Consider the following 9,985-nt stretch of genomic DNA (forward strand, 5'->3'; position numbering starts at 1 on the left):
TGCACGATTTATCTGATAAGCTACAGTAGTGTCGTTAATGGCAACCTATATATTTGAGTTTGGCATTAGTAGTTTCTAACAGTACAAGAACCAGAGTTTAATCATTTACCAATTACATACCTACAAGCGACCGTTGTTAAGGCTGGGATCAGAATTTACAGGGGGCTGGGAGAAATTATATTGGTGAAAAAAAATTCGCAACCCCCTCCGAAATGAACCCAAGCATTTTCTTAGCCCCCTCCCGGCCACACATATTTTAGTGTGTAATTATAGAGTAACCCCCCCCCCCCCTCCACTTCAGAGGTGGAAATCAACTTCAGCGTCCATACATAATAAGAGATTTCTTTACAAATATATTTGGTCATTGCGAAAAAGGTCTCACATTGGGCTGTATCCTATACTTGGAGATACTAAGCTAGCAGGATTTTCTCTTTCAATCTTGATTCTGGGCAGAAAAAGCATCCCCCATGATAGTTAGTGGGGAGGGTGTGGGAGGGAGTGTGAAAATAAGACGCTCCCGGGGTTTAATTTAATTCAAATTATGAGCAAAATATTTTGGAGCCCCTGTCAGACTATCAACATTCTCATCCCCCTTGAAACCTCAATTTTTTCATGGACCCCAATTTCTCCCAGCCGCCCCCCCCCCCCCGCCCCCCACCATAAATTCTGAACCCGGCCTAATGCGCCATGTTTAGAACAATGTGTTTCTTTATAATAACTTGTTCTAGCGATATAAGTGGGCGTTTGAATGAAAAAATGATAGTTATTTATAATAATATTATATTAATATTTTTAATAAAAAAGGAGCTGTATGTTTCCTAGTTGAAAAAACAATGTGAAACAACATGTACCAAATCCTTGTTTGTAACGCAATAAATGGCAACAAATTATCAAAAATGGTGTAACTGTAAAGTGTTTGTTATTGTACGTACAATAACAATCTGTCAAGACACTTTCTAACTTTTTACAATTTATTAAGTTACAAACACTGACTTGGAATATGCCGTTTCACAATGTTTTTTTCAACTAAGAAAACACAGTTCAGGTTGGTTTTTTTTACTTGCTTGACGTATATGGATTCAATAGCTAAACAAGTGGGGACCGTCTTTAGAAGGTCATGGCAGGAGATTAACTTGAAGCAGTCACTTTCCATAGGCACATTACACTCAATATTGTGTTGATTTTCTGAAGTCACATACATGTAAATGCTACCAACGACAATCTTCAACCCTAGGGTCCGTGGCTTCTATTTGAAAATTGTCCCTTTAGTTTGTTTTTGTCCCAAATTTTCCGAACTCATTTTGAAACATCTTCGGGGGAAATCTTGACTACAATTCTGGCGCTGTAATACTTGGAGCGAAGTCAAATTATGTAGCAAACTGCGATTTCTGTGAAATAGTTATTCTTGTCCCCTTGGACTATGGCTGCCAACTATGTCAGGACATGAGTGGACAATTAGGTATGCAAATTAAACGAACTGATCATAAAGTTCGATAAGGTCTTATTTTCACAAAAGCCATGCGTGCGTTGCTCAGCGCAAAATTTCTTTTCCTCCATGCATTCATATGACAGTGTTGTCAACCATATTTCAATCCCGAATCTGCTACATATATGCAGGACAGATTCAAAAGTTCAACACACTTTTCAGACGGAATCAGTACTATGACAATTGCATTTTGGAATACTTGAATTTATTTTGAACTTCCAAAGAAAAAAAGGTAAACGTCACAGTATAAAACAAACAAAATCACCTCTCAACATTTCGAAATCTTCGTTTTACGAAGAAATTTCTTAAAAGAAGATAAGATAAAGAATCCTATTAAGTCAAGCGAATGAAATTTTCGCTACAATATAAAAAAATCATAGTTTTATTAAGGCTGAGGGTTGCACACAAAATGTTTTCTCAGTGACGTGAACATTCTGCAATTAATCTGTGGATGTAAACTATGAGTTGTTATTACATTCTCATTTTTTTGTAATGAACCGTTTTTTTTCCTTCCTTTTGACGACCAGGATCATATAGGTGTAAATAGGGAACTTGCAATCCATACTGAGCTTGCTCAGACGCAAAGGACTATGGGATTATGTGTGGTTATTGCAATACCTAATCAGGAGCTACCGATGAAATAAACCTCCCACAATGCAATGGACAGGGTGACTATGAATTGATCATTTGTGGTTAAAAACAATGTAACATTATTGTTTACAATACTATTTGATTAGTATTTATTATCATATTTCCCATGATGCAACATTCAACATGGCGGGTTTGCAAGTTCCCTATTGTTAGCAACTTTGTAAATGTCCTCTCGGTAATACGAAACTATGCTAAAAGCGGTTTTCCTTCCAAGTCTTCATCTTTATTTTGGATGCTTGGTTCTTTACGCAAAACCTGAAGGAAAGAGAAAAAACAAACAAACCACCAGATAATTTTGTCCCCAAGTTCAACACTTTGTTCCAAACATAAACATGGACATGAATATTTTACCTGATATTTTCGACTGTACACTTCAGTCTTTGTCAACAGATTTTTATATCAATTACAGCTAAGAAGGCTAAGAGCCTATGAGGTGATTGAGAGTCAAATACCAAAAATGCAACAGTCAAATGTTCAATGTACGGTACATATCTGTACCGTACATGTGACCTATTTTCCTTTAGTTTTTATGCTTTACTTTGGGGGGGGGGCTGGGTAGATTAGGCTGATCCTCAGACCACAATTCTCTATAGTGGTCTGAGGCTGGTCCTAACGGGGTTACCTTTTTATCGATGTGTATTTTATAGCATTTTGATAATGAATATCGTTATTATTATTATATAAAAAGATGGCCACCATTCGGCCAAATGTGACTGTGTCACAAAAAAAGACGCCTATCTTCCACAGTGTCTCACAATTGTACCATGGCGAAGTATATATACGCATATCGAACCAATTGCAAGGCACAATATCACCCACGTGCGTAATGATCTACCACATTGAACTATGATAGTTTTAGTTTGCGTCTAACTTGATCAACTGCAAGTGCGTTTAGTAACACCCGTGAATGTTTAACCATTAACCATTAATGTAAGGGGTCAGACTTGATTAGCAAAGCTATTTTCTGACTCCATTGCCTGTATAAATTGTGTATATATATATTTTTTTCCAAGTGATCTGTAATTATTACTTGTACAGGTAATAAAAATCAATCAATCAATCAATCAATCAATCAATCAAACTGAGAGCTGGCTGTACACATTAATAGTTAGTGATCATGTGATCATGGGGTCGTGTAAACAAATGAATCGATGTTAATACTCCACGGATCAATACCATAGGACAAATTCATTTCAAAGCATGCGTGACAAGTAGGTTTTTGGGCAATGTCAAATTGGAAACAATGGTACAAGAAGATACATAGAAACTACTTACAATACAAGGAGGAAAACTTTATAAATCGTGTCGCTCCGCCCTCAACGGTCGTGAAAGATGTTAACCGATGCGCGAGGGCGCCTTGGCGCTGCTTACCCTTTTTACAGACTAATGATAAGCAGGGTGAACATCAAAGGCCAAGTCTTGTTAAAACCTCTAATAGAGAATAATGTGAATGTGTTTGGTACCTTTGTTTTACGTTGTTTGCTGGCCAATTCAAGCGCTGCAATGGCACATAGTATAATACCAACCCCAATGAAGACGTATCTCAGAACATCACAGATGGCTTTAGGCAGAACAAACCCCTTGTTATAAATGGAGACGATCTCATCTGTGACTTCGACTTTCTGTAAAAGAAAAAAATGACAAATTTCAGAGAAGTACACTGACAGGCTTTCCGTCATACACTGAGAAATTCGACGTTGTGGGCGCTCTTCTTTTAATCGCTCGCTATTTCGGAATCGTGGATAAAAGTATAAACGCTGTACACAGACTTGTTGTCGCATGGGGGCGTAATTCACCTGGTATCAACATCGATGTTCTACTGCGTCTAAAGCTATTTGGATTGCTTATCGTCAGATCAAAACATTAAAATATTAATATAAACCATGTAAAAAGAAGACACGTAACCAATTAATGTAACCAATTGTAAACAATGTTCACCCCTCTCGTCTTAGCTCAGAATTTGATCTTTATATCTTACAACAAATTATTAGACACGTTCGTTGTTCTTCATCGTTATACTTCTTCATTTCATAATGTTGACAAACCAACACAACGTCTGAATCAATCACAACATAAATAAATACCACGTTGCCCCTGACAACCGGTCTGTGTAACCTGGTATTTCGTATCAGTGGGAAATTGTTGCCTTTACTTATTTTCTTCTCAACTATAATGCAACACAAATATATCCAGATCAATTTTATTTAATAGTGAAATGACTAGTTTAAGGCCAAAATGTTGTTTCTGGTCTGTTCTACGCAGCCATGAAGGGGTGACGTGTATTTTGTGATTTGTTTTACTGAAAATGAACGGTTTGCAAGATTGGCTTTATTTGTTTCTGGCCTTAGGAGTACTTTACTACCAAAACTGAAAGACGTATAGTTTCAATGATTACATCTCACACAACGAATTACACAAACAAAATACAGGCACTGATAGTCAATCTGAAATTGCAATAGAGGAAATTGACTATTTGATTGGACAGAATGTGCCACTGATTGACACACACACACACACACACACACACACACACACACACACACATGAAATGTTACATTTTATCTCACTGTGAACACAAATTACCAGTTTGTGTTTGAATGTTAAAGAATTGATGAGCAAGAAAATCAAAACACTGAAAATGTGAAATAAAAAATCCTCGAAGGGACTGGTTGCCAGTTACGGTCCAGTGTCGGATTAAAAATTAATTAAAATTATCTTGCCTGTTCAAACCAAAGAACTGGAAAATAGACGCTTTCGATATCTCCCATTTGCCTACACGAAATGAAAACAAGAAGATAGATATTATCGTACAAAGTGACGAAACAATGGGTAGATATTTAATAGCAATTCACCGACAACAGCCGATGCAAGCTCAGGCGACCAAACAATGACTTTGCGGAATTATTAACATTTTCAAGGCACGTACTATCAGTTAGATTGTTGTGATCGCACTCATTGGCTACTAATAACAATACTCTAGCTACAGCCACTATTGTGTAGTATGACCATGGTCAGTGACTGCTTAAATTCCTGACGTGAGTTCGTTGAACTTAATGTGGATTTGAAATTTTTTGGGGTCAACAGCCTTGGGTTGATAAATGAGAAACCTTCGACTACGAAAATACGTTTATATAGATATCTCTTGTAACAAATCAGTATTTGCGCACGACTGTACTTTGCCCAACATTGTCTTTGGTGCTACGCTATCTGACACTGTCATGCAGGTCTTTTTATTCTGGCGAAGGACATTGTATACAGAGCCAGATGGCCAAGTCTCCGGTGTAAAACAATGACGAATATATCTTTACGTATATGTTTGTTCCCGATTTGTTCCTTTAGTATAATGGCATATGCAGACGAATGTTATTCAACCTACTTGATGTAGTCAGACTTTTCGGCAAATATATTTATTTGTAGTCGCTCAGCAAAACGCCATGGTATTCCCATTAGCTGTCAAAAAAAAATATCACTGTATTAAAGATTAAGACTGTAGGATACGACGAAAGCACGCCCTCATCCCCTCTGTGAAAAGGGGTGAGAAGAGCGCCAACAACGGCTGATCTTTCAGGCTCTGTAAGCTCAAGGCACTTCGCATGAGAATGCGCGGTGTCTAGTTATTTCGATACCATTTTACTATCCAAATATATTGTCTTGGCAATTTAAAAACCACCATACCATGCCCATCCATGTATATTGTTTTGGTAATTAATGATATTTGTTTTAAAATCATTATTTGAGTAACAATAGAAGAACAGCAAATATCTGCAAGATTTCTATTGTTCAGTTATTAATGAAAACCTATGACGAATATGTTAATTGTGATAAAAATCGCTTACTGGTTCAACATCCATATAGTTTTCGTGTAATTCTCGATTAGGTTTTAAACCACCAATAGCCTTAGCTAGCATAGGATCACCATCATAGAAGTGTGGATTGGATAATTGCATTGGTGCACCTGTAGTAATAAGAATGATCACAAGACACAAATAAAGGCACAAATAAAGGCATGGGATATTGTTTGATAAATCACAATCCTTAACCGTAGTTTTATTTGCTAATATTATAATGTTATCGCAAATCTATCTAAATGATCGGCTGAAGGTAATACATAGAAACAGGTAATCATATTATACAAAGACAATAATGGTGGATAATGGTCTGAAAAAAGCATGAATACTTTGAAGATGTACGTGCCTACCTGATCGACATGTTCCAATATCTTGTAACCCGGATGGGAGACATTTTGGCTTACAAAAGCCTTGATTGGGTGGAAACTCTGTTCCATTCGCATATGCATATTTTGCAAGAGGAAAGTGCCACAGTGTAACATCTCTGTAAAGAACCTCACTTTCAAATACGTAGGGCATCGACCTACAGGAATGTTGAGAAATGATAATTGAAAGATATATATATCATCAGATACGACTGGGTTGCGTGATGGGAGTGTGAACGAACGAGCGAGCGAGAGTGTGTGTGTGGGGTGGGGTGGGGTGGGGGTGCGGGGTGAATAATGAAGAATAGACGTATTACCGCCCCGGTAGCTGTATCAGGAATTTTTTTTTTCATAAATTCCGTTCTTTGATTTTTTTTCGTTGGAGCGTCATGTAGACATCAGAATCACGTAAATCTAAAATTTGTTGACAAACTACGAAATGATACGTACGGTTTGCACACCTGATCATCAACAACTTAAGACCGTTTAAACTATAGAAAGTTAACCATTCACAGCAAGGATTTGGTGCATGTCTTTTCAAAAGCAACGAAAAAAAAAACAGCGACAAGTTATGGCTCCTGGGGTTGTAAGTAGGTGGGGCCGGGTAGTGATGGAGCACGAGATAGAAAAAAAAGTGCATCACTGAAGAAATAACCAACAAAAGAAATACGACAGAGATTAACTAGACTAATGAAAAAAAAACAACAGAAAAGGAAGAGTTCGTCTAAAAGTTTGCTCACCTACACATATCCGGTGTGAACATATACTTGATTTCATCCTTTCGAGCAAATGGATGATACATCGATCCATCTGAAAGGAAATATATCGAAATATATCAACACAGAGAATGATGGTCTAATATTGATGTATAGAGCTCTAGAGATGGTTTGGAATAGTGAGGTCTATAGTGCAAGCCCTCTAAGACTTCACATATATAGACCACAAATTTTGACAACAGACAGTATGTAAGACACTTTTCATGATGTCATCAGAGTCGATATCATGAAGTTTTCGATGACCCCAAAAATAGCGATTACCAAAAACTTCTAGACACATAGCTGACCACCATGTTCATGAAGTAATGTTACTCTATATATGTGTTCTTCTTCGCACGCGCACGGGCACGGGCACGCGCACGCACACTTTATGAGCAGTTGCTATAGTTACTGACCTGTGCCATTAATCATATTGGCCTCTTCGGAATCCCAATAATTGAGTTTCTTTTTTCCAGCCCAAACGTTGATGACGTTCAGCTTAGACTTGTCGTCTTCACCAGTGAATACCGTAAGAGCACCTACATTAGAATTATTTCTCTTGAGGAAGAGACAACAAGATGTATTACAAGTCAGTTTTGCTCACTTTTACAGTGCAGGTCACAGAGTACGATTACAAAATTACTTTTAGCATCTACATTTTTAGTGTCTGGTGGTTGTTGTTAGTGATTTGGTGGTGTTTTGCTGGTGGTGGATGGTGGTTTAATTGTAGTTTGATGATTTGATGGGGATTGTGATGTGGTGGTTTGCTGTGTTGATGAATGGTGGTGGTGGTGGTGGTGGTGGTGGTGGTGGTGGTGGTTTCTTTACTGAAAAAAAACCAAAAGAGCCTTTCAGTCTCCTTAGATTATATCAAGTCCTAATGACCAGATTAAATTAAAAATTAAAAATTAATCCAGGAATTAATCAAAATAGAGATTTGCACATTTAGAAACGGGAATTAAGACATTTCGATACGTCTCCTCTCAGGTCTACGAAATCACAGCAAAGTATAGATGTAAAAGTGGAGATGTCAACTGTCATTAACAAATAACAGACAATGACATAATGAACTAAGGAGCAATATTGAAAAGTTTCACGACTTCCTACTTCGAATATAATTGGAACACGTATATTACATTTTCAATCGTTTTTTTGTAGGTTTCAAAAAGAAGTACATTAATGATGAGTGATACCGTGTATGACTTCTTGCTGTCGATGTCACTTGGCCCTTATCCCCCATGTAGTAGTAAAACGCAAAAGGAGTTGAAAAGCAAAAGACAACGATGAGATAACACGTCATCAGACACTGATGATATGAACACTCACCCCCATTAATAATCCAAATTTACCACCAAGTTTCTTGTCCATAAACGGCTGCAGCACTTTAAACAATGGCTCAGGATAACCCCATATCAACTCACTTACAGTTAAGTTAATAAACAATTCTTCTTTCGTTGCTGACACTATTTTCTCTAATACCGACTGCATCAAACCGGTTTTATCTCTGATCATGTAGGCTAAAGTCTGCACAAAAAGAACAAAATAGACAAGTATTAGCGGTGACTTTTTCGTACACTAATTGCCTTTTCTGTATTTGCTAACACGTTGATACGTTTTATATATATTTTACCATGCATAAGCCAAATTATTGTCTTTAAACAGAAATTATGGATTATATACCCTAGTCGTTCAAATCGTGTCTACATCACTGGTTCTGCTGTGCTCGAAAAATATAGTCAAAACGTTTCAAATCGCCATTATTTTCCCCCTTTTTCATAAATATGCTTGAGGAAGTATAATTATAATTATGTTATCAACATTGCTGACAGAAGAATGAGAGTATGCCAAGTGTTCAGAAGATCATATTAGGTTATATTTGTGAAGAAACTGCAACTTTTTTTCGCTGAATTCAGACCCTGGAGCAGCAGGAGCGATGTTTTGGTAGGGTTAAGAACGATTACTACATTTGTATCACTGTCACTCAATATGCATAATCCATTTATATTATTGTATATTAAGTGGAGTCATTGTATGTGAATGGTTAGAATGGTAGGTTTGGAATCTGCAGGTTGCAGGTTTGAGTTCCGTCACTGCCGTTTGTTTCTGAGTTGCTAAAGTCCTTGGGCAAGGTTTGAAGAACGATTGTTTCTCAGTCAACCCAGCTGTATAATTGGAGACCCGGTCGGATATAGAGGCTGCAATGTGAATCCTATGCGCTTATAGAGGCTGTAATGGATTGTATGCTCCCCAGGGAGTTGATGAAGTAAAGGGCCGTTGTGCCACTATAGATCTGTGCCAGGGGTAATCTTTGTAAAGCGTTTTGAGCACTAAGTGGGAAAACGCTTATATAAAACCAACATTATTATTATCATAAGCATTTTAGCAAAGATATTGGCATCCATATGACATTATTTCCGACATAGAAATACCGACAACATAGTTAAAACTAAACTTACCACGAGTGGGATGTTGATGGACGTAAATGTATCATGTTCATCACCGACAGAGAGACTACGATCAAATATGTAGGTTTGTGGTTCCACGAAGGTAACGGTATGATTGTTATTCCATACGATATTTTTCTTTGGCATATGCTGTCTTTAACAGATAACACGAAAACATTAATCAGCGTACCAAAAACAACACCAACAAATACGCAAACATACATTTGGCAAAACTTAAACATTAAATTATATAATATGTAGGATTATTATTGTTGATAAAATGTAAGTTAAACGAAGTTGTTCTACATAAACATAGACAGATTGGATACTACCATTCAACATAATGATATACATACATACATACATACATACATACATACATACATACATACATACATACATACATACATACATACATACATACATACATACATAC

At 37.1% G+C, this 9,985-nt stretch overlaps 1 protein-coding gene across 1 annotated transcript in view; it reads right to left on the bottom strand.

The window, feature by feature from the left end:
* Positions 1 to 2,323: 2,323 nt before the first annotated feature.
* The window catches only part of LOC144442672 (scavenger receptor class B member 1-like), an 8,789-nt gene continuing 1,127 nt past the window's right edge, over positions 2,324 to 9,985 (bottom strand). The window contains exons 3-12 of the mRNA XM_078132050.1: positions 9,562 to 9,703; positions 8,432 to 8,629; positions 7,522 to 7,663; positions 7,091 to 7,160; positions 6,336 to 6,508; positions 5,974 to 6,092; positions 5,514 to 5,587; positions 4,858 to 4,909; positions 3,601 to 3,759; positions 2,324 to 2,392 (exon numbers count right to left, since the gene is read on the bottom strand). Coding sequence (XP_077988176.1) covers positions 2,324 to 2,392; positions 3,601 to 3,759; positions 4,858 to 4,909; positions 5,514 to 5,587; positions 5,974 to 6,092; positions 6,336 to 6,508; positions 7,091 to 7,160; positions 7,522 to 7,663; positions 8,432 to 8,629; positions 9,562 to 9,703 — 1,198 coding nt within the window. The remainder of the gene's footprint in view (positions 2,393 to 3,600; positions 3,760 to 4,857; positions 4,910 to 5,513; positions 5,588 to 5,973; positions 6,093 to 6,335; positions 6,509 to 7,090; positions 7,161 to 7,521; positions 7,664 to 8,431; positions 8,630 to 9,561; positions 9,704 to 9,985) is intronic.

Source organism: Glandiceps talaboti, chromosome 11, assembly GCF_964340395.1.
Source record: "Glandiceps talaboti chromosome 11, keGlaTala1.1, whole genome shotgun sequence".
NCBI lineage: Eukaryota > Metazoa > Hemichordata > Enteropneusta > Spengelidae > Glandiceps > Glandiceps talaboti.